A 26,096-nucleotide genomic window follows, 5' to 3' on the forward strand; every position below is an offset into this window, starting at 1 on the left:
CTGAGGTACAGTCATGATGTGGTTTGTAACAAACAGATAAAAGATCAGGGGCTGCCACCAGAAACAGCCCCCTTAGGTTATAATGTCAGCAACAAAATGGTATAACTGTTCTTGACACTACTCAACTCCTTAACAAAGCTCAAAACTGGAACAGACTGCTAAACAAATCCCTACCTGTAACAATCAAGAACAGTAGTCTTTAAGATTCCAGTTAAGTACATAGCAGTCACTATTTTACCACTAGAGATTTTCATTAGTAGATCTCACAGAAGTATATGAAAGAAGCTAATTAACTGCAGTCACTATGAGTTTCAATTTAAAGTTGAAAAAAATGAAGCACAGGAAAGTGAAATATTTGGCACAGGCCACTCAGTGGGCTGGTGGAAGAGTCAGGAAAAGGAAGGCAGTCTCTTCAGACTTGGTCCAGTGTTATATTTGTCAGAGAGCTCTGCTCTCAAAAGAAGCCATGCAATACTCATGACATAAAGATCAAATAGATTTCTGCAGAATTAGATAAAGAGATGTTAGTTTCACATCACCAACTAAGTCATTAAGGGACTGGCTGTGCAGTTTGTAGGGAAGAAATAGAGAAAGTCAGCTGATGTATTATTGAGTGAATTGGTACCAGCATGTCTGAAGCCAGGGCTTCAATTTAAGATTTCAAAGTTTACGTATCATATGTACGGAGAGAAGTTACTTTGTGTTTCATGACATCTGATCCGGCATCTACATTTTTGGAGGAGTATCAGTTTCTGTAACAGATGATAAATACCTTTAAGGTAATACTATTGAAATTTGTTCATTGACATCTGAGTTCCCAAGAATCACATAATCCTTGGTTTAAGGGAGCCTAAGCTATGGGTAGCAAGAGGAGTATTGTCTCTATTAGAAAAATACTGAAAATTACACTTACAGAAGAAGAATTCATTTAATCAGCACAGTAATTCTTGAAAACTTCAGCTTTTATAGAAATCATAAAATTTCTATGAATAGCAGTGTTTGGATTTGACATAAATTTGGACAGGTCTGCACAAGAAATCGAACATACAATTTGCTTAAATTTTGACAAATTTTCTATTATTCAGTAGCTAAAGAAGGGTACATAGCCTTACTTCTTTCAAAGTATCTAACTGGCTAAGTCTCCTACTAACAACTGAATTCTGAGTATGAATTTTAGTCATTTGAGACAATTCAGATGATGAAGTGAGGGTAAAGAATATGAAAAAGAGAACAGGAAATAAAGTATTTGCAGTAGGGTATCTAGTTATGAAATAGCTACCCAGAGCTATTTCTAAATCCAGAGCTATATCTAAAAATTTTAGGAGAGATCTACTGCAAAATGCCTCTCCTTTAGAAGACCTTTCTATCATTACTGCTGGTGCAACACAGACAGCTACTATTGTCTATAAATGCCTACCAGCAATCCTCACAAAGAAATAATACTCCCTCCTTGAAAGCACTTAATCCAAATAGGATTTTGATCTAATAAAAAGAAAAGCAAAAGATTGTTTAGAATTTCACTGGTTTTCCATTGTCATGATTTTGCATGGAAGGATACTCAGACAGTGAGATGATGGGTTGTTCCCTTGAAGTTCTGGGGCTCCTACAATGAAAGTAAGATTTTAAGTTAGGCTCATGGCTATGTATTTCACTGTACACAACTAAGTATTCATTGTTTGACTCTTGTTCTTTTACTGTGACAATCTCCAGGCCAGTTTTTTCAGTTAACTGGAACTCTGCTACCTGACAGTTTGGACTAATTATTGAACCAAGTAAGATGAGGTACAGGGAGACCTTTGGGAGCAAAGACAGTTTACCCCAGCTGAAGTTCTGTTCTAGGTCTTCATTTCTAGAATGTTTATCTTTATTTGTAAACTAGCCAAATTATCTTTGCATTTTGGACTTCTTTGAGAGGTATAATGCTGTCCAATAACTGGATGTAGAAAGCTGTCAGCCATAATTTTTTGAGAAACTGAGAAAGGTGGGTCAAGCCTATAGCTAGAGCAAATACTCCGATTTATTTCAACTATTTTGCTAAGCTGTCCTGGGAGTATTTGATAGTATTTCCATACAGAGTGACTTCAGAACATTATTCAAACAGTGAAACACTGACAATAGTAATTTCCAGAGTTTCAGCACAGATGGGCTGTTAAAGGATAGTATTATTTGCCTTACTTGCCATGCTTTTGTCTATATAATGCTTAAGAAAACACACTCCAAGGAACAATTGCCATAGTTAGTTTGGACTATTTGCCCATGTTTATACAATATTACATTGTGCAGGGAGTTAATGTGACTGAAAGCATGAAAGTTTTAAATTCATTTTCATTGTTAAGCCTTTGCTTACATTACAAAACTGTTTTAAAGCTGCCAAGGAGAATACTCAACTCTCAAAAGAAGGGAGAAATAAAAGTCCAAGGACAAATTTTGCTCTGAATTCTCTACACTCACTTTTTGATAGATCCAGACCCAGGATGCTATGGTATCCCTAGATATTCTGAGGCTTATAAATCAGACAAACATATCAGAAGTTGGATCTTTGGGATGTAATGTAAACAGAAAAGTTATACAATACACTGCCAATTTTGCTTTAACAAACATTTGAAAATTTGTAACTAACGTGGATGATTTCTTTTAATAAATTTTTTGTGGGCCTGAAGTCATTATCTTACATTTGCAATTTCATGCATAATGGTTTGGCCCTTTCTGTAATCAACTGCACTGGTGTTAAGCATACTTTGTACAGACAAAGCAGTGCAAAACAGTCACAGATCATACGAATTGTGGCTACTGTGCCACTTCTCGGATACCTTATTTCTTCCCAGTGTTCTCCTTTTATTCTAATGTATTCATTTTGCAATCCTGCAATGTGGCAAAAATTAGTAAATTGAAGTAGGAAAGGTATTTCTGATGAGATCATGATAAAAGATAAGTCACAGTTAGTATTTTATTGTTACATGCTTTGCTTATTGAAGTTGCTGGAGCAAGTAAAAGGTTTTTAAAATATTTTAAGCGATATACTAGTGAAATGCTCCCAGATTCTACTCTCACTCACTCTGCTTTTAAACCCAGCAGTACCAGAAGTGTAATCTTGCTTAAACTATAATCTTACAGTCATCTTATCTCTTTTAATTTAATTTACATTTCAGTTAGAAAGCCAGAAGTGTCAGCTGCAATTTTATACTTTGTAAAGACAGACCTCCCCAAAGTCTTCACTTAATTCTTAATGACTGCTCATAAAAGTTGTTATTAGAAGTCAAATGCGAATTCTCTGGCAAAATAAAAAGTAAAGCACTATTTATTTCATCAGCTATTAAACTGAGTCATTTTATACTGGGATATCTTGTTCACAAGACCTTATACAGACAAGGCTGGAAATTTAAAATTGGATTCTGTGGGAAATATTAAAATAAATTCAAAAATATCAGATCATAACCATCGAGAAAGAATTACAAAAACCCTACAAGAGTTTCTAGACCCTCTTCGTTTATTCTTCACTTTTGAATCTTCTATTTGGAAATGTAACAAATAAGGAAACCAATCAGCCTACTAATCTTTCATATTAAAATAAAATTAGAAAAATCATAGAATCTTAGAATAGCAGGTTGGAAGGGACCTCAGGGATCATCTGGTCCAACCTTTCTTGGCAAGAGCACTGTCTAGACGAGATGGCCCAGCACCCTGTCCAGCCAAATCTTAAAAAGTGTCCAATGTTGGGGAATCCACCACTTCCCCGGGGAGATTATTCCAATGGCTGACTGTCCTCATTGTGAAAAATTTTCCTCTTGTGTCCAATCAGAATCTCCACAGGAATAACTTGTACCCATTACCCCTCCTCTTTTCCATCTGACTCCTTGTAAAAAGGGAATCATAATCTTCTCTGTAGCCACCACCCTTTAAATACTGGAACACGGTGATAAGGTCTCCCCTAAGCCTTCTCTTCTCAAAGCTGAACAAACCCAGTTCTCTCACCCTTTCCTCCTATGACAGGCTTCCCAGTACCTTCATTATCTTTGTGGCTCTTCTCTGGACCCTCTCCAGCCTGACCACATTTTTTTTGTATAGCAGGGACCAAAACTGAACACAGTATTCCAGCTGTGGCCTGACAAGCACTAGTAGAGTGGGATAATGACTTCTTTATCTCTGCTGGTGATGCCCTTGTTGATGCAACCCAGCATGCTGTTGGCTTGCTTTGCCGCTGCAGCACACTGGTCACTCCTGTTGAGCTTGTTGTCCACCAGGAGCCCCAGGTCCCTTTCCACAGAGCTGCTCCCCAGCCAGGTAGATCCCAGCCTGTGCTGCACTCCTGAATTATGTTTCCCAGGTGCAAGACCTTACACTTGGCCTTGTTGAACTTCATAAGGTTCTTGTCAGCCCACTCTTCCAGCCTAACCAGGTCTTCCTGCAGGGTGGCTCTCCCTTCCAAAGTGTCCACTTCCCCACTCAGTTTGGTATCATCAGCAAACTTCATCAGGGTACACTTGATCCCATCATCCAGATCACTTATGAAGATACTAAACAGCACTGGGCTCAATATTGATCCCTGGGGGACCCCACTTGTGACAGGTTGCCAGTTTGAAAAAGAGTTATTTACCACAACCAATCTAAAAAGGATTAATCCACTTTAATTGTCATAAAATCTTAATCAGAAGAATAAAAAATGCCCAGGAGATATCCTTGTTCTGCCACTGAAGTTTATAGTTCTTCTTAATGATTAAGAAAGCCATGATTTAGACACTAAATCATGTATTCAGGGTGGCTTGCTGGTTGCTGGACACACACTGACATGACTCTAATAAACTGTATATATTCCAGGCAGGGAACAGAAGTATAACAGACTACTTTAAAACATTTATTACATTTTCCACAGAAGACAAATTCCGTTACCGCAATAATTAGGATATGGTATCAAGAGGTTATGTTAGTGCAGTAATGCTCAATACTGTATAATAGATAAATAGAAAAACAGAGTTTTTGATATTTTTAAACAGGAGATATAAAACTCCACCACATATTTTTTAGATATTTTGAAAAAGGGAATACTTCCTGTCACAGATGAAACCCAAGTTCTTCTTGTATTTACATCACATAGCCTCACTGAAATCAATAGGTTTGAAAAGAACACAGAATCTCACCGTAGCATACCTATGTACTGATAAACTCTGACCTGGAGATGTTAACAAAGAATCTCATGAGACAGTTCTTTTTATGGCATTTCTTGCTTACAGACCAACTGGTTAAAGTTTGTAGGACCCTTAAAAGTGGCTAAGCTAATTTGTTACATGTGTACTGGGAAAATGTTTGATCATGAATGCTGAATCATGTCTTTTAAAAGGTTTGGATATGTACAATAGTTGTGTAAATTTCCGAGCAGACTTGCTGATAGGTCAATATACAATTCAAAATTAAGATATAAAATATATGCCATGTATGAAGTGCATAAACTACTCAGCATATCAACTGTATTTGTGATTCAACATGTATTTTTCTTCAAAATGGATCTAGATCAATAGACTCCATTTCTGTTTAAGCCCAAGAAATCCTACATCTGTAATTATATCTTAATATATGGTCAATGTACACATGGGATTTTATGAACCAAAAGATACAGAATGTTACTTCTAAAGCCCATGTCACTTGATTAATAACAAAACACATGAAAAATGGACTAAATATAATAACACTAGAAAAATTAGAGACTTTGTGCATGTTAGTTGTTTTACATACCTGATAACTCACAGTTGCTGCTATAACCCAGCAATGCTATTAAAAAGTACCAGTAATAGATATTATGACCTGAGATACACGATCCTCTCTAGGGAGGCTTATACCTGTCTAAAGCCAAGGTCTGGTAGGAAATTACCTAAAATCAAGAACTGAAGCAACGTGAAACTCCTAAAACTAGACTGATAATCCTTGATGTCATTGGTAGTCAAAGTCTAGCTCTCAAGTTCAGCCACGTATTAGATAAAATATATTACTTCTCATGAACAATAGTCTGCAATAAGAGATGTTTTCTGCCCTGATAAGTGAAGATACATCATCTAAGCTTCTTACGTTCTTCAGATTGCATCAGTGGTATTTGGGCAAAAAAATCTCATTACTCAACAGGAACTGATTATTTTAAATAATGGATTGAAATTTGTCAAAATATACATTGTCACTTTTTGGGCAGTAATTTCAGTAAAGCTTGAAACTGATGAGGCTGAGTCACTGACAGAAATTTCTTTTTTGTCACACTTCTCTGTTATCAGCGCCAAGCAATACATTGTGGTTCTGACTGCACAAGGAAACCAGTGGATGTTATAAAGGTGAGCTTGCAGGATTGGCCCATAACTGAGATTAAAGTTTAATATACATTAGTCTAATATAAAGAGTGAGCACACTGAGCAAAGGACTGAATATGATGTTCTGTGAAAGAACCTGCTTGGATGAGAAATCCAGGGAGTAGCTGTTTGAACCTGACACTTTAGTTCACAAGTGAAGTTCTGCTAACAGTTTGAGATGGAGGACTGGGGTTATGGGTTGTAAACACTCATGAGTTAAAATGGTTCCAAGTGGCGAAAGAAGAAATGAAGGCCTGGACAGGAGTAGCTTTCTAGATGAAAAAAATCCAAAACAATAACAGAAGAATCCAGTTCACCTGAAGGGATAAAAATGCCCTGTTACTCCATCTGAAGGAAAGCAAATTTGGAGGGCTTTGGAGGTGGGGAGGATGTGTGTGGTTTGAGTTTGGGTTTTTTTTCTTTTAATGTCTTATCCTTTTGTTTTGGTAGCAAAAATGCTGTTGGGTTATTTTGGGGTGTTTTGTTTTTGGTTTGTTTTTTTTTTAAACCCGAGTTTCTGTGGCACTTGACTGATCTGTCTGGGACACAGCCATCCTTACATGTGACCCAGTCTGTCATTAGAGTTTGCACATGTTCTCATTCTCCTGGAAGTGTCTCATGTAGCACAAAAAAAAGGAACAGCTTGGAGATCTACACAATATTTATGATACATTATCAGGGTGAATGCAATATGTAGCCCTCCCTGCACAGCATTAACCCCCTATTACTCAGGGTGTCAAGGAAAGGTAAGTGGCTTATCTACAATAGTAAGTGGCAATGATTGCATGCTTAGTCCTATTCTGCACCATACCTTGTTTCCTTACCCTGCCAGCACTGACTGCATGAATGCGCTTACCCTCAGCACAGGTAAAGGGGCAGTGTCTCCCTTCCCATCCCTCTGCACTCCTGTTCCCCAGCAGAGAAAGCAGCCCTAAGAGGAGACTTCATGACTTGGCATTCCTAGCAGCAAAAGAATGAAAGATGAAGGTGAGATCAGGGCATCATGAGTGTTGTGAATTGCTTAGGGGAAGAGCGTCTTGGGAGCAGCTGACTGAAAGTGCTGGGGCTGGGATTTTGGAATTGGGACTGCTGGAACTTTATTGACACTGCTGGGATTTTGTTGACTTCTCTCAGCCATTACTCTGTCATATAAGGCAGCTGCCTCCTTTGGTGATACCTGCAGACAGCCCTGGTTTTTATTAGGTCAGCTAACATAGTTGTATAGAAAAAGACAAGCTTCCAGGCACTCAGTGCATCCTTTGGATGTTTTTCCTTTTTACTGACTGCATTTACATTCCAGGAAATAAACTGGTATTCAGAATCATTTGGAAGCATTAAAGTGTATTTTGTCTCATGTGGCCTTAAATATGACAGTATGATTTATCTGTTGCTTCATATCCTCTCCTCTTCTCAACCAAAAACCCACCAGGGGAAAGAGGGAGAGAATATGGGTGAAACACTTCAGATACTGACTATGTAATTTTTACTTTCCCTTGCCAAATTCTTGATGCTTTCCAGACCTGCAGTGGCAGATAAATAAAAGACACTTGGGATACCAGTATCAGGTACAGCTAACTGCAGTAACTTGACACAAAAGACAGTAAAGAAAGGTATAACACTGTAGAGCACTGCAGCTGTAAATGGAGGTGGAATACAATGGGGAAGAAAGAAGTGTTCAAAGGTGTAGGACTGAGACAAAGAGAGGGAAAGACCACAACAAAAAAAAAAAAAAAAGACAAAACAGAAAAACAATGATGCCTACACCACTCCTTCTGATAAAACCAGCAAGCTACCTGTGGTATGTGGTACTGGACATCATAACACCACTCTACGCTGACTGTACTGCAGTTGCTTACTTGCAATTTAAAAGTAAATCATGATGAAAAAGCAGTAATTGTCAAACACTTATCACATGAACCAAGTTAAACCAGTCATGTGATACCAGGGGGACAGGCTAAAGAGTTGGTTGGGATTTCTGCCAATGCCTGTTATTTAAGTGATATTTTTTAACAATGATCCTGTATTTCTCAAGCTGCTATGCAGTAAGCTCCTTGTAAGGAAACAAAAAAGAGGCACGCACTTGAGCATGAGATTTCTTAACTGGATATGGTAAGGATACACAAGAAGCTGTTAACAGCCCTCAGTGAGATTCTGTGAAGATTATCTCTTTATATCGCTTCGCTTTTTAGCTTTGACTGGCATTTACAAGAAGTTTTCCTACCCATATTGGACATGTAACTGACCAAAGAGAAATCCAGTGCATAGGAGGAAGGAAACCAGACTGGAAATAGCCTAGAAAAACAGCCTAGAAGAGTGACAGATGCGCACATGCAGAGGGTACCAAACAAAGGCAGATTTGGAGCAGAGGTAGTCAACTGAAGGAAATTCCTCATCCACAGCTGACAGTAGCTTTTTCTCCTGTTTTGTTGACCTATAGATATAAGGATGTCTTTTTCACACCTGCAAAGTCTTATGCATTGCACATAAAATTCACCTGATGTATCATTTCCCCATACTCCCCAGAAGTAGGGGAACTCACACTTTTAACCAGCAAGGTGCGGTAGCTTCTGTACCCCTCCACCACCAGCCATCTGGCTGAATGTGGTGCCTGCAGATCACAGCATGGGAAACAGCCAGACACCATGCTGTGCTACCAGTAGGAATGTACCCAACCTCTGAGACCCCACATATCAAGCAGTCTTGATAAATAACACACTTACCAAATGCAATGTAAGATTGCCATCTCTGTGGCAGTCCACAGGTTCTCTCAAAAACTGGAAAAGAAAACGCTGCTGAGGATAGTGCCAGGCAAGGCGGGAGGGCTTCCTCTCACACTTGCAGATGCAATGTAAAACCCTGGATTTACAGGCATTGAGCTGTGGAGCTTAGTGGCACGCCCTGGTTTTCTGCATGTGCTTGTAAAGTTCCTACACAAACAAATAATTCTCCTCAATTAAAAAAAACAAAAAAACAAAAAAACACAAAACCCAAGGAAAGCTACTGCCTTCATGTGAACTCTTTGCAGAATTTTATTATGAACTAGCACAAAAAGCTATTACACTTTGTATGCTTGTTCAGTTGGGAATGTAGGAAAATATTTAATTAACTCCCAATACACAGAGAAAAAAATGTGCTCACTCTTTCCCCTTAACATACGCATGTAAGTGCAGAACTGACAGAAAACTTGATGTAAATCAGAATAGACATTCAAGGCATTTGTAGGCAACTAGGCATCTGATATCCCCATGCTCTTCATGAACTGAGAAGCGAGCTCTCCTCAGTGTTTTGATTTCGCATAAGTGACTTTTTCAGGTTTCTCTACAGCTGGTTAAATAATTTTTATGTTGATCTTCTATTACTATTCTTTAAACTTTATTTTACCCAGAAACGCTCACAGGTAAGTCAAAAGAGGTTGCAGACAGATGAGTACAGGTGCATTTTTATACCCATTATATCTAGTTGTTTTGTCTAGCAAGGTAACTGATGACATCTATCTTCATTTCCTCACATCTACGTCACTCACAGCAGTGAAAAATTTACAACCTGACATTTCAGAATCTTGAAACATTCTTTGTTTTACAGGGGCATGGCCATCCTCAGAGCTGAAAAGGGTGTAAAGTTTGGCTTTGGAGGTCAATGATCAGCTTTCCCATGTTACCTCCTTGAACTCTCGTAGCTTATTTATTAATTATTCTGGGATTTTCAAAATTAATATTTTGGCTTAGTAAATTAATTTATTAAGTGAGAATTTGATTACATGGTCCTGTTACTGATGGACACAGGAATAAGTTTTCTGAGAAGGACTAAGTGGATGAAAGTTCCTTGCATTTACATCACCCAATGAGATGTACATAGTGCCACACAGCTGCGCTGCTTAAGTGAGGGCTGTGTCAGCCTCTGGTACTGAGCCTGAATTAATAATGCTTCACCATGCTGAGCAGACAGGGCTAAAGTATTCAAGAGCACAATAAAACTTCAGCTGAGTACAGGTCAACTAGTATTCCTCAAGAAGCACACAGAAAGGGGCCTTGGGGATGAATTTGCTCTTCACACTGAAAGGGAATGAAAGGGCTCAAACAAATGAATTTCTAACAATTATTAAGACTAAACTGTGATGTGATGTATGAAAGCTTTGCTTGTGCTTTGCTTAATTTGTTTCAAAGCTTTGCTTGTGTTTTGCTTCATTTATTTCTCAAGGACTCCTAATTTCTCAAGTCTTTCCTTAGGTCTCTTTGTCTATTTAGGTAAGATTAAAATGCTCGTTAGGCTCGCTACGTAAATCACTGATAGCAGACTCAAGTCCTTCAGTGGACACTTGGGCAACTCCTAGAATGAGATAAGGGGGGCTCTAACAAAGAGATTCAGAGACCCTATTATAGGAAAAATGATTTTGCTGATTTAGGAGGGAGACACCTGGACTTTACTTCACAGCACACGCTCTGGAAAGAGGGTCAACTAGTGAACACCATGAAGAAGACTACTTACTTCCTCCCTTGACCACTGCAGACCCTCACCCTATTTTCACTACGCATGCTTGGGCTATGTAAATGAATTCCAGGAACTTATTATCATAAGACACCCCTTTCTAGGAAATCTAATTAATATGTATAATTTGTGTGTATGTGAACTGATGTCCCTTGCTAATTCTTGGGAGCCCTTTGGAGAATCACCAGGGTGACCCGAGTGCTGCCAATAAAAGAATACCTGCTTAACAGTTAGATTGGATTCTGACTGCTAATTTCTTTGTTTCAACACCTTCTGGATGTGGTACCTCAGGCCCTAAAAAGCAGCTTTTAAATGTGTCTCTCAAGCTTTAATGATATGAATCCCACTACCTCATACTAATGTGAAGCCACTTAAACCGCAGCTAAGGATGTTTTTAAGCTAATCTTTCTGACTGCTCTGAAGTGGGTTTGAAGCCCTTTCACTGTCAGCTCTAGCTGAGAAGCAATTCAAGAAAATGATGCCTCGTAGCTATTGACTGCAGCGGCCCAACTGAGGTGCAATAGCTGGCCGTAAGAGAAAGCTTAGTCCTTTCCAAGGCAAGGCCAACCAGGTAAGTAATGATGATATAAGGTACTACTTAACTCATTAGTGAGACAGACCTGGAATGCTCATAGCCAGTTACAGTCCTGCCAGGTGGCAACTAGCAGTGACAGCAGCTACAAACGCCTTAATGGGCTGCTGTCCTAAACCTGCCTCTGCTAGTCGAGCACTGGCACACGCACATAGGGCTGAAGCAGTCCCCCAGGCTGTGGGCACGAGGACACTTTTCTCTGTGAGGCCCACAGAAGCGAAGGGCAGAGCTAGCAGGCCGGGCACATTTGGATGTCTCCAACACCGGCACGGCCAGGTGCTGGCACTCAGGCTGCGTGGCCAAAGCCCACACGTAGGCTTTTCTTACACGTGTTTCTGACTTCCTTTCTCGCAGTGATACATTAGAAACGTTTATTTAGGAAATAGAAGCAGCACATGAGCTTCAGGTAACCACTATGCAGCCCAAGGGGCGTGCGGCCTGTAGGCTGGAGGAGGCCTGCCAGGCGCCTGGGGAGAGGCAGCAGCTGAAGGCACCACCCGGCTCTGGGGGCAGTGTGGGGCCTCCTGGGTTCCCCTCGGGCCGCGGGGCTCTGCGCCGCACCGGGCACGCTGTCCCGCTCGAGTCACCGTCGGCGCGGGGAACCTTTCTGTGAGGCGCCACTTTCCACCCGGATGCAGCCGTGGGGACCCGCCCCGCTCCCGCAGTTGCCTGGTAACGCCGGTTACCGAGGCGGGGTGCGCGGCCAAAGCCGTCCGGTGCGGCAGCGCGCTGGCGGGCAGGGGTGCTGCGATGCTGGACCCGGACAGCGGGCTCTCCCTCACCATAGCGCGGATCGTGCAGCGGCTGAAGGGCTCCAGCCTACACTCCCAACTGGAGAGACAGGCCCGGGTGAGCCCCGTTCGGGCGCTGTGCCCCTAGGCCCACCTCCCTTTCCCGCTGTCCCCCCCCCCGCCCCCGGCGCTTTGTTGCCGGCCCTCGCCCCTGGCCCGGCCCGTGCGGCCTCCGCCGGGGCAGGGGGCCCGGGGCCTGGCCTGGCCTGGCCTCCCTTCTCTTCTCTTCTCTTCCCCTCCCTCCCTCCCTGACGGGGCCGGAGAGCGGTCTGGTTGGTTTCTAGACCTGTATTTATAGTTTATTCTCTTGGAATTTAAGGGTTTCGCAGTGAATATGAAGCCTATCCTGTTGAAATCTCAGTGCTTCAAATAGTTTCTAAAATGAATCACTTTGTCTTTTAATCTCTAATTTGGAAAGCTTTAAATACCGCCTTCCCTGCCCCGCCCCCGAGTGCCCCTGAGAAAATTAGAATGGTTGAAAGAAGTGAAAATGAAAAACGCACATGACACGACATTTTTGTAGCTGGGAAAACAGTTGCGTTTTTGTGTTTAGTAACTTACCTGCACTTGAAACCAGATTATCATATTTCAGCCGAACTTCATTTAGGATGTTTCAAATTAAAATTGTGTCAGTTTTCATGACCATAATAACAGAATAGCTGTGCTATAGCGATTATTGTGCATTACTGAAATATTTTGGGTTAGGTTTTATAAAATCCTGGGGTTTATTTATTTTTTTTGCAAACAGTGCTTAAAATTGTACAAATTTGTTCTAGGATAGAATATTAGTTTTGTTGGGTTTTTAAATGAAACATGATTTTCTTCTCTGAATATCCCTGAAGCCTTCTATAGCAGGTGACATCACTGTGTACCTTTTCTGTTTTTTTGTTTTTAAATTTGCTGATTTGGTTTCTAAATGCTTTTTTAAATGTATGTCTCCTTTGCTCCTGTTGGCTGAATGCTCTCTAAATATGTGAGTAAGCAAATGTGCATGACTTGAAGGGGACTGCAGTTATAAAAGAGTATAGTTGTTGGGTTCTGCTAAGTGTTGGGGATCCCAAATAGGTAGCCTGATAAGAGGTGTGGAGAGTCAAGTTCAAGACCTTGTCCTCAATAGAGGAAGAGAACAGGACCCTTTTGACAACTTCCTGATTATAATAAAACCTGTATGTACTCATGTCTGCATTCATTCTTTTGTCTCTGTCTCCTGTGAGGCCTGATTTCAGTCATTTGATACTTTGCATGTTTTTTTGAAACACGAGGAAGCTTGGTGTCGTCAGGACTTGGCAAGGTGTTTAAATGCTGCTGGTGTATGGCTATTTTGTACAGCCATTTTGTACACGTGGACACTCTGAGGACCTTAGCAGTGCCCTTCCATGGTGGTATTTGATGTCTGAAAGGGCAGTTAAATGCCTAAATCCCTCCCTGACCCTATGGCATATCAATTTTCTCAATACAAATGGAAACTCTGCATAATCAAAGCTTAAAGGTAACCTATAAAACAGTGTAATGACCACAGCCAAATCTGTCATGTTAGCTTTGCAGAACACTGTTTTACAAATTTCTTGGAGAAGAAAAAAGATGTGTGTATATATAGGTCAGAAGATTATTCTAGTCTATATGAAGTGCTAAGAGGAAAGAAAATAAACAGGGTAACACATATCCATGTTGATTCTTAGAGTAGGTATTTGAAGCGTTTGTAATAGAGCTATAGTTCGGTGTAGTGATCTGAAAGACTGGCAAGTTCTTAGATATATCAACTACAGGATTTCTCAATGTAAAGAGTCATCTTTTGGAGCTTGTAGTTTAAATTAATAGGGCCAAATAATAGTTTAATAGGACCCTGTTTGTCAGGAATTTGTATGATATTCTCCTTGATCTTGAATTTTTTTTATTGACCTTGCATGCATTTACGTTCTTTCATGTACAGTATAGACTTGTTTTATTTATAATGCTCATATAGTCATATTAGGGCCTTTGCAACTGCATGGTATAGCAGTATCAGTGAGTTCCTTACCTTTGTCCATCCCTCAGCAGCAGTACAGAATTGTGGAGGTTTAGGAATTTTGCTGCTCTCTGTATTAAATTAATGCTTGATTTCGCTCCCATTACATGAGGTATTTCTGAAGTTACATTACCAAATATGAAGTCTTTGCTATTGCTATGCATCATACCTGAACTCCCGTTTATTGATAGGACATGGTAGGTTTTTTGTCTGCTGCTTAACAGTCAGTTTCTGAACAATGCTTAGTCTTCACTGCTTGCAGTATTGATCTCTAGGTGTTCCTTTTTTATATGATTTTTAAGTTATTTTTTGGTAAGTATACTGTATTTTGAGAAATCTGTTGAAGCAATGCATCAGAATAAAACTTACTTACTGTTTTGGATATTTATACTACAGTTATATTTTACCTTTACAAAGATCAATGTTTATATGTCAGTGTAGAAACTGACATTGCTGATACTCCTTTCTCAAAAATATTTATGATCTCTGAAAGCATGAGAGTCAGAATGGATTGTAAGGTCCGTTATAATACTGTGAAATTTTTGAGAGGTCATGCAGTCTCACAAACAGTATTTTAACTATTAACGAAAACTCTGTTTTGTAAATTCATCTCTTCTTTTAACGTCTAGGAAGGAGAGCTCAAAATGAACAGTTTCTTTCACCAGTTGATAGAATTTGGGGTAAAACACAATATCCTGATGTTATTTGTGATGGGTGATAGAGTGGCCCTGTGGTTATGACTGATCACACCAGCACTATGCTTGGCTGTCACTGAGAGCCTGAGCTAGTGTCAAGGACTGTGATACACAATCTCTTTGAAATAAGTTTGGCGTGGGCACCAAATGATTTGCTGTCACAGCTTTAGCTCTGGGGATACAAAGATAATTACATTTTTGTCCCAAGGACTGAAGTACAGGTAGGGTCATATGCATGTAGTGATGATTTGGAAAACAAATGCTAAATTGATTTTGTAGGTTGAGTTTTGATATATTGATAATGTGTCTACAGTTAATACAAAGAGATTAACGCAGTAAAGAGTGTAAAGGTGCCTGTCATTTGCTTTGGAATTTCTTCTGAACATATTTTGTAGTGTGTTTGAAAGGAAAGAATAACAGTTAGAAAGAGTCAAAATATGAGATAGTAGCCTTTCAACAGGTAGAATTAGGTGCTTGATTATTGGGGTATCGGAGGAGAAATCTGACCTTGGTTTCTCAGGTACAGCTTTCACTGTGTTGAGTTTGTAACCAAATTTGTTTGCGTTTATCTTAATTTTTCTCTTCCCTTTTTGAAATGTAAACGTTTTTAAGGTAAAAATTAGAGGTGGTTAGAAAAACTGAGACATGGACATCATCAATCACAAAATGCAGTTTGAAAACAAATTTTTTTTTTGTAAAATCTTGCTAAAATTTAGGGACAATCTTTGTCAGTGAACTGACAATAAAAATGGAACAGTTCAGATACATGAAAAAAGTGCTACCTTTTTAACACATTTTCATTTGCAGACAATCATGTCTGCAGATCATTTTTCATCATGTTTGAAAGAAGTCGGGCTTTATTAATTAATTCAGATTAATCATTCTTAATTGTTCTCCACAAACCTCTAATAGAGATCAGTCTGACTGAGTTGTCCGGAACCTGTAGTAGCCAGGGGCAAATAACAAGTAAAGTTTAAAAAACCAAACACAAAGCCAACAAACAAACAAACAAAAGCCTTAGTAGTCATAGCTGAAGACCTTTTCTAAAAACAGGAAGACTCACAAGGAGTCCCTCCGGGCATTTTCTGTGTAGATGTTCTCAGATCTGTTTCTTGTAGGTGTGTCTGTAGTGGGACAACTTGAAGGAGAACTTGGAAATAAACAGGATAATGGCTGTCGAAGTAGGCTAAAAGTGGTAAAATGAGTGTAAGAATCAGCTGTGACACCCCATCCCACCCCACTCTGACAATTAAGTTTGGGAGTGAGACAAGATTTTAGGAGGTACCTGAAGGTATGAACAAGGTGTGGAGAGGAGATGTGCTAGGATATGTCATGATCAGAATGACTGTCCAGAGGAGAGGACTCTGCCGCCATCACTCTCTGAGCAGACCTGTGACTAGTATCAGAAAGGTTCAAAGAAAATATTAATGAAAGTGGGAGGTAAGGGTCTTCAGAAGACTTCAAATGGGACAAAGGAGAGGAGCTTGCCTTGGGAACACTTGGAACGTTGCAGCTGGGGTATTGCCCAATTGTGTGCTTCTAAAGGGAGTACAGGTAAACATCTTAGAATAATTTATGTTGAGTGAGTGGTTTACAAGATATCTGAGGATATTATTTTCATTACATTTTTCTCTAAGAGTTAAAAAAAGAAATTGATACTGATCCCTACTTAAGTAAAGGACCACATTAAGAAGGAGAATGTTTCTGTGAAATGTAGCATTTATTTAATAAAACTTAGCAAATAAATGTAGGCTCATGAGTCATCATAGATAATTAATGATTCTCTTTTGTGCATTGTATTTAACAAAGGGCTTACTATCCTCACCTGATAAAGCTTGTGCTTTGGTTTAAATGGTTCAGCAGTAACATTTGCAGTACAGTGAATTTTAAATTGAATGCAGTTGTGTATATGTTGATCAGATTATGGAGTTCAGAAGCAATCCAAGCTTGATTCACAGGTTATTTTTCTTTAGTAATGTATGTTTGACCTTGTGTGTGTGTATTTTATTTGCAGTGCTAATTTTAAATTCAAATAAAATCTAGAAAATTTATTAAAACATCAACATTATATTATTGAAAATGTATCCTGCGTATCTTGTAGGAGAACATAACATTTGAAGCTGTTTATTCCTGTATGAGGCTAGTTGAAGCTCTCTGTTTGAATTGCTAGGTTATTTTTGCTTGTATAAGAAAGTTCACACTACTTTTCTCCTTGGTGTAGTTACTGTAGAAATGTAGAAGGGTTGGAAAATTGTCAATGTAATCAGGGTTTTACACTTAATGAAATTTGTTTAGTTATGCTCAGAATGATCCCTCTTTCTGTTACAGAAACATATAAACCAAAACCACTCCCTTAAATTTGTAGAATGTTAAGCATTTAGAGAGTGTTTAGGTTGAAATTGTTGTGGCCATACTTGAAGTGGTTTTTATCAAGTCAGCTTCATCCTGATAAAATCTAGTTATGGCAGAATGGAGTATGTGAGAAGAGGTGAGTATTTTTTAGCTTTCATTGAATTTACTTCTGCTACAGTTGGACCATATTTGGGATAGTGTGTTTTATTGTAATTTGGGAAATAATAAGCAATAAAAGCTAAAAACATTGTGCATTTGTGCAAAATCATAATGAACAGTAATAAACGCTCTGAGAGTATACATACTTACCTAAAACAAAAAGGCCTTGAAGAGAAATTATGGTGGATAGCCTGTGAAAAGATTTAGGTTGTGTAAAGTTATTTGCAGAACTGTTTGCAGCAGGATAAAAATACGTGTTCACCTGATACAGTTCCACATTTCAATGTAGTTGGATCACTTCTCTGCAGTGTTTATTCTTGTTGCGAACAGAAATAATTTAACACAGGAGTTATGTTGGAACACTTTGTTCTGTCAAGCCTCCTCTTTGTGCTGTTGCTGGTCCTCTAGCTATTTTCCTATACTTTTTTGAGTGCTGTGCCTTGATGGCTCATCTCTTCTCTTGCATGATCAGTGCTGCTCCAGTCATGAGGACTGAATGCCATTTCCAAATTTAGATACTAATTTGCACATAGATTTGTGTCTGTGTTCAGTTGCGCTACGAATCAATTTACTACACCCACCACCTTTTTCTACCTAGCACTGTGCTATCCTTTTGCTTGCTTTCAGCCAGATCAGTGTTGAGTGTCTAGATTTTCTTCCATCTTGGCATCCAAATACAGAAAGGGTAATACATCTGGAGTATTGCTTATGATGGTGACTGCCCAGACCTCAGCAGGATACCTTGCCAAAATCAAAGACAAAGATGTATGCAAAGGATTGCTAATGGTACCTTTCAGAAGGTTTGGCACAATTTTGAAAGTCCCCAAACTATCCTTTCTCTTCTGTACAGCTGAAGGACAAGAGGGTGCCAAGAAATGCGGTAATGATACCTTGTTTTATGAAGGAATGTCTAACAGCCAATTGCTTCTTGATTTGCAAGAAGCTGACCAAGACTGTAGACGAACATGGACACCCAGTGCTTGAACCCCGGTGCCCTATCCATAAGAATATGCACAATGCCAGTTATACAGGAAAAGAAACTGGTAGGCATTAACTTTTATTAAAAATCATTTGTTATTGCTTGCTGAAATATGCTACATGCATCCCTGTCTCCTTTCAGGACTCTGTGTTGGCCTGACTGAGCCTCTGAATAGCATGACTTCTTCCCTGGTCTGGCTGTCACTCTTTGTCACCTTATATTACTCACTCTACTGCTTGTGATAGCTTCCTTATATGACAATTTTTTTTTTTTTTTCAAAAAAAGAAAGATACTCTTTCATCAAGCTGTGTGTATTGAAATTGGAGAGTCTGTAGTTCTACCTGGGTGTATGCAGCATTTTGATCATGCAGGAAATGAATTCTATTCATAAGTACAAATCTCATCAAGGTGTTTTTTTCTTGATAATCCTTAGCCAGGCATTTTTATCAGTGTAAATCATAGTAATGCTTTTTATATAAATAAAATTTTGTCAGCATATTTTTCATTCTACCAAAAACTCATATGGGATGAAAATGCAAATGAGACTTAGGCAGTATGTTGTACGAAGCAGTTTACAACAAAACCGTACCTAAAATATAAACACCTATATTTTGCAACTTAGTACAACACAGAAATAAGTTAGATCTATTAGTCCAAAGGGAAAATGAAAGTATGTGGGAGAGCTGGTCTAGTAATTTTGGAACATCAACTCTGCTAAGTCTCCTTGACACCTCAATTTAGTTCCCATAAGCACCCATATAAATTCCAAAGAGGTACTGTTCTGTTAAGTTACAGCAAAGCAATTCTGAAGGGACTTCCTGCTGAAATAAGTATTTTCTTCTTTGGTTATATTATACAGAGCTAGAGTATGTTCTCTGTTAGAACTGGCTGTAGCCACTAGCTGGACCGTCTGCCAGATTCTCACCTTTCAGGTATCTAATTTCTGATTTGAAATCTGATCAGCAATCCAGTATGCAATGAGCCTGTAACAGTAACAGCTTCTGTGGCCCTGTAGCTCTGCTTAGCGCTGTAGGAACATATTGATCATAATCCAGAAGCAAACAAAAGCAAAAGTGGAAATGGAAGGAGTCTTTGACAGTTGCATCCTGAAATGGCAAGAGCGGGGACAGAAGTGCCCCCATAATTTGAGGGGGAATTTTCATGTTTCTTACATGAAAATTTGTCTCAGTAGGGCATTTTGAAGTCAAGAGAAGGAAAAGGACACAGGAAAGAGGTTAAAAATAGAAGTTTTGATAAATTAAAGATTAACGTAGGAATATTTGCTGCAGCTGCCACAGGGCTAGAAATAGTGAAATAGAATTTGACTGAATAAATGGGCACGAAGAGGTGAAGGTAACTGCTGGAGATTGCTGCACTAACATAATCCTTGGAAAAAGTTGTCCCCAAAGTGCTGTCCTGCTTCCTTTTCAACTGCCACCCTGCTGCATACAGAAGAGTCACTGTTTTGTTTTTTTTCTACAGCTGGGGAGCAGGCTCTGTTGGGAACAGCAGTTTACAAGAAAGTCCTCTGTTGTATCTTTTGGCCTGACAGGGAGAATGGACAGTCATCTGTGTGGACTGAACTCCTTTATCCCCCCTAATGCAATATGCTGTATCAATTTTCAGAATTTCCAGAAAACCACAAAAAAAAAAAAAAAGGTCATCAGTAGGAGTGTCAGACCTTAGTGAGCAAAGAGCTCACAAATTTTACAGATGTGTGAACAGCCGAGAATTAAAATACTGTTCTCCTGATTGCACTTTTGTCACTTCTTGCACTGTTTACAGTGTCAAGACAAGGAACCCACTTTTTAGTAGACTCTAAAGATTTTTTTGTTGTGATTCATCATCTGTCAGTGAGTTGTATTTGTGAGGGTTTTTTTTGTATACGTAAAGAGTATTTTGAAACATGTGTACCAGGCCCCACAGGCAAACACACCGTGGACCTTGGGAATAAAATTGGCCATATTTAGCCCAGAAGACAAAGTTGAACATTTACAACAGCATGCGCAAAAACTTCTGAGGAACAGTAAGGCACAATCTGCCCGGTTTGATGCATGTTACTTTATTTAAAATTCATACAGGAGAGGTACAAAACCACTGCCTTGCAGCAGAAAAAAATTAAACTCAGCCTGACATACATCAGTCTAAAACAGACATAGGACTTCCCATCAAAGTAGGTTCAGAAGGAATCTTTCATAAAATACTCCTTGAGGCTGTTGCTTAAAAGGGTATTTTGTGAGCTGCCCAAGAACTCCCGTGAAAATCTTTGTTTCCTTGCCATTAGCAATGATTCTTTGCCAGTTTTTACCATTGTGCTGAATGGAATACATCTTTGTCATTTGACATGAGAATTATGCAACTCACCACACCTTATGGTTTGTGCTATGATCACCTTTCTTTCTCAGAAAGCATGCTTACAGTCTCTTCGCTATTGCAGTCGATAAACCAAATATAAAAGCCTTCCATACCTGTAATGGCAAGGTGACTTTAAATAACAGCAGAAATGCTGATGCTGTCAGTTTCTGCATTATTTGCCATTTCTCCTTTCAGCTAGGGAAAATGGAAAGATTTCCTTAAAATTCTGCATTGATAATGCATCTAGACCAACTTTTCCAGCAAGCCGTGCAGCACAGTAAATACCCTTTTCCATGTATAAACTGTAGGGCAAATGATAGGATTGTGGAGTTTGTTAGTTGTGTGTGATGGACCTAAAGCATGCCATGCTGTCAACAGTGCTGTTAGGGCTGGCAAACTGCACAAGCTGGTAAGTTTATTTTTAATAGCAGCATAACTTACTGCAATAGAATCAGCAGCTGGTATGCCTGCAGCATATTGCTAAGTAGCTTTTGGTAAGAGAGGCCTCACACTTCCAGGTAGATGATGTGGCCATATGCTTCTAACATATGCCTTGAGCTGTCATGGCAGTGGAGTAAGTTGCACACAGATCTCCCAGTGTTATTTTCAAGTTAGCAGCGGGGATTGCTATGCTTTTCTAAACCTCTAGCTTTAGCATCTGGTGTTAATGGTCTATTGCCATACTCCATGTTTAGGAAAATACATGTTTGAAGTCACTTCACAGAAACTCCTGAGTTTCTGATTGTTGTCCTTTTGGACCTTTGTGGTCTATTTGTTTTCTCCTCTTGGTCTAGCTATAGATGAAGAAGGAGATGCTGTAGCAACTTCTCCTGCTGTTGCTGAAAAATCTGCAGCACCATCTGTGTGGTAGTGTTATGGTACAGTTGTAAAGCTGGTTGGTGCCTAATTGTCTGTGTCGAGTGCATTTCATTACAAGAGGCTGTATATACCCGGTAGTCGCAGCTGCAGTGGGGAATGTTTGGTCCACAGTTTTTATTTGAAGTTTGAAGGCAGCGTTTCTTATCTGAAAGAGGTGAACTGTGGGAGGTTAAGTGAGAAGTTACAGAACAATTTCAGTTTGATTCTTTCATGTAGAATACAGTGAGTGAATTCTAGTTATTTACTTACATACCTTATGACCAATCCTGTAACATGTAGAGTCTAGCATTTGTGCTAAGTATGTGGGGTACTTGCTTAGAATATTAAGCATATATGTCACTGCATACTCCCTCTCCCTTCTCTCTCCTTCACCACATAGAGCTTTTAGCACTGATGTAAAAGCAAAGACATAGAGTAAGGAAAAAGTTGACTGATTTTTTTTGGCTGCAATTACCATTGCCAAGTTTGCTTCGTGTGCAATGTTAAGCATGTATGTTTCTGATTTAATAATTTAAAATATGCCATGTACTTCCTTTTTAGTGCTTGCTTGATGCTTATTTATTTATTCATTTATTTATTTTTTCATACTAGGTTAGCCTACACAAACCAGAAATTAGACTGGAATCATTAAAAGAAGATATCAAGGATTTTCTGAAGACGTCAGGTTTGTAATACTTCATTGATACATTTGTGAATAGTATAGATCTATGTAAGGCTGTATGTGACATACATGATGAAAATCGTAGTTTGTGCAGCTTGGTATCTTGTCACTGACAGTAGCCAAAAGCAGATATTCAGTGATTCCAGATTATTCAATGAGATAGAGGAAATTAAAAAGGTGGAAGTTCTTGGATTCAGCAGCATTTTGAAAAACATACTATGCAGAGAAGTGATTTTATCATTTTATAAGACACTGGTAATATTTTGAAAGTTCTGAACAATCATAGAATGGTTTGGGTTGGAAGGGACATTAAAAATCATCTAGTTCCAACCCCCCTGCCATGGACGGGGACACCTTCCACTAGACCAGGTTGCTCAAAGCCCCATCCAACCTGGCCTTGAACACTTCCAGGGAGGGGGCAGCCACAGCCTCTCTGGGGAACCTGTGCCAGTGTCTCACAACCCTCATAGTGAAGAATTTCTTCCTTATATCTCATCTAAATCTACCCTCTTTCAGTTTAAAACCATTACCCCTTGTCCTGTCCCTACACTCCCTGATAAAGAGTCCCTCCCCATCTTTCCTGTAGGCCCCCTTTAAGTACTGGAAGGCTGTTATAAAGTCTCCCCAGAGCCTTCTCTTCTCTAAGGTAAACAACCCCAACTCTCTCAGACTGTCCTCATAAGGGAGGTGCTCCAGACCCCTGATCGTCTTTGTGGCCTCCTCTGGACCCACTCGAGCAGGTCCATGTCCTTCTTATGTTGAGGGCCCCAGAGCTGGACACAGTACTGCAGGTGGGATCTCATGAGAGTGGAGTAGAGGGGGAGAATCACCTCCCTCGACCTGCTGGTCATGTTTCTTTTGATGCAGCCCAGGATACAGTTGGCTTTCTGGGCTGCGAGTGCACGTTGCTGGCTCATAGTCAGTTTTCCATCCACTAATACCCCCAAGTCCTTCTCTGCAGGGCTGCTCTCAATCCACTCATCGCCCAGCCTGTATTTGTGCTTGGAATTGCCCTGACCCATGTGCAGGACCTTGCACTTGGCCCTGTTGAACTTCATGAGGTTCACACAGTCCCACCTCTCCAGCCTGTCCAGGTCCCTCTGGATGGCACATCCCTTCCCTCCAGTGTGTCAACCGCACCACACAGCTTGGTGTCATTGGCAATCTTGCTGAGGGTGCACTCAATCCCACTGTCCATGTCGCCAACAAAGATGTTAAACAGTGTCAGTCCCAGACCCATGAGGAACACCACTTGTCACTGCTCTCCACTTGGACATCGAGCTGTTGACAGCAACTCTTTGAGTGTGACCATCCAGCCAATTCCTTATCCACCGAGTGGTCCATCCTTCATATCCATGTCTCTCCAATTTAGAGACAAGCATGTCATGCAGGACAGTGTCAGATGCTTTGCATAAGTCCAGGTAGATGACGTCAGTTGCTCTTCCCTTATCCACCAGTGCTGTAGCCCCATCATAGAAGGCGACCAAATTTGTTGAGCACAATTTGTCCTTGGTGAAGCCATGTTGGCTGTCACCAATCACCTCTTTATTTTCCGTGTGCTCTAGCATAGTTTCCAGGAGGATTTGCTCCACGATCTTGCCAGGCACAGAGGTGAGACTGACTGACCTGTAGTTCCTGGGTCTTCCTTTTTTCCCTTTTTTAAAAATGGGGGTTGTGTTTCCCCTTTTTCCACAAGTGGGAACTTCACCAGACTGCCACGACTTCTCAAGTGTGATGGATAGTGGCTTAGTCACTTCATCCGCCAGTTCCCTGAGGACCCATGGATGTATCTCATCAGGTCCCACCTTCAGGTTCCTTAGATGGTCTCGAACCTGATCTTCTCCTGCAGTGGATGGTTCTTCATTCTCACAGTCCCCGCCTTTGCCTCCTACATCTTGGACAGTGTGGCTGGAGCACTTGCCAGTGAAGACTGAGGCAAAAAAGTCATTGAGTACCTCAGCCTTCTCCATATCCCAGGTAACCAGGTCTCCTGTTTCCTTCCGGAGAGGGCTCATGTTTTCCTTAGTCTTCTTTTTATCACTGACAGAACTATAGAAGCCTTAATTGTTGCCCTTGATGTCCCTGGCCAGATTGAATTCTATCAGTGCTTTGGCCTTCCTAAGCTGATCTCTGGCTGCTTGGACAATTTCTCTGTATTCCTTCCAGGCTACCTGTCCTTGCTTCCATCCTCATACAAGAGTTCAGTCACTTCTGAAAATGGAAATTAGCATTCATGGAGGTAGTCTTGGGAATTCTACCCTTAGTTAAATTTCCAATTTGCATTGGAAGTTGTAGGCTATGTAACTATAATGTGAAGATTTGATGGCAAGTGATAGAAGTTTTATAATAATCAGGAACACTCTATTACTATTTATAGTTTTAATAATATGATGGCTTTTAAAAAATAGCATATAATTATTTAACCAAAAGTGTGTTGTGATTATTTGAACAGTAGATTGAAATAAAGGATAATCAACCTTTATACAAGTCTCATCTTACAGTTTTTCCTGTCTTAATTAAATTAAGGTTTCTTCATCTCTTCTGGCTGTTTAGTAGGTAGACATGAATTGAGACAGGACAGAAAACTCTAGTGACTACAAAGTAATCTCTGATTCATGTTCTGTTAGTATTAATTCCTGAAGTTGTCTTCTGAATATTTTTTCATTTTAACAGGTTGGGAAAAGAAGCTTCAGAATGCTGTTTATAGCGAACTCAATGTGTGAGTTTAGTTATTTTATTTAATAAATTCTACTCACATGATTTCCTTTTGATTCATTTGTATATATAGGTGTATGGTGTGTTGCTATTATCTGCAAGATCTGTCATACCAAGGGTACCTGCTTCATTTCTGGTTTTGAAGTGCCATTATTTCTCTTTCATCCTAGTGAAAATATTGGACTCATGTACATTTTAAAGAATGAGTGAAACAAATATCACCAATTTTTAAATTTATTTTAGTAATTTCTTTGTTGTTTTACTTCCAAACATACCAACAGTCATAATTCTCGTGTAACTGAGGTAGTTGCTGCAAATTAATTTGAATTATTTTCAGATGTTTATGACAGCATTGCACATATTTCTTGTATTAGTTATTTAAAAAAATCTTTAAGATATTAGATCTCTAGACTTAGAGATCAGCATTCATCATGCTTGGGGTATGGTTATAAACACACTGAAATTTGTGAAATCCCCTTTTTGTTATTGTTCAGTGAACTTTAGATTAGACTGCTGGGAAGCATAAGTTGGCCTTTACATTCTGGCAAGGTGGAAAGGTGAATTTTGTAACAGATATAGCCATAAATGCAACTATATAGTAAGAAATGTGTATGCAAATCTATTTGTGCTAATCTAAATAAGCTTATTAGAGTTACCAGTTTAGAATAATGTGTCCTAGTAGTATGAGGGATTGGATTCAGCAAAATACTTGTAAATGTATCTGTTAGTAAGGATACATCTTCATTGTATCTTTCCAGGGAAAAGTATTTACCTGTGCTTTAGACTAATGCTTATGCTTTCTTTGAGTTCATGAAAGTAAGCTGCAAAATAATGAAATTAGCCCTGGAAAATTGAAATGAACTAAGAATACCATGATTTCATAAGCATTGTGGAAAAGCCAAGAAACAGCATTGCTGAAATCTGTTAATACTGATTCCAATTTACACATAGGCACAGAATTGTCCAGAACAAATTAGCAGCAAGTACAAGAATGACCTTACCAATTAAAAATGGGAAAAAATTTGGGGAGGGTTTCCCAAAATCAAATGATAAGAACTGATTAAATATATTTAAACAAATGAAAATTCAGGCTAACTATGAA

At 39.5% G+C, this 26,096-nt stretch overlaps 1 protein-coding gene across 1 annotated transcript in view; it reads left to right on the plus strand.

Annotated features, from left to right (window-relative positions):
- The first annotated feature begins 12,107 nt into the window (after positions 1–12,107).
- The window catches only part of TBC1D19 (TBC1 domain family member 19), a 55,451-nt gene continuing 41,462 nt past the window's right edge, over positions 12,108–26,096 (plus strand). The window contains exons 1-3 of the mRNA XM_074822301.1: positions 12,108–12,252; positions 22,210–22,282; positions 24,953–24,998. Of these exons, the coding sequence (XP_074678402.1) occupies positions 12,154–12,252; positions 22,210–22,282; positions 24,953–24,998 (218 nt within the window). The 5' untranslated portion in view covers positions 12,108–12,153. The remainder of the gene's footprint in view (positions 12,253–22,209; positions 22,283–24,952; positions 24,999–26,096) is intronic.

This window comes from Strix aluco, chromosome 4 (assembly GCF_031877795.1).
Source record: "Strix aluco isolate bStrAlu1 chromosome 4, bStrAlu1.hap1, whole genome shotgun sequence".
NCBI lineage: Eukaryota > Metazoa > Chordata > Aves > Strigiformes > Strigidae > Strix > Strix aluco.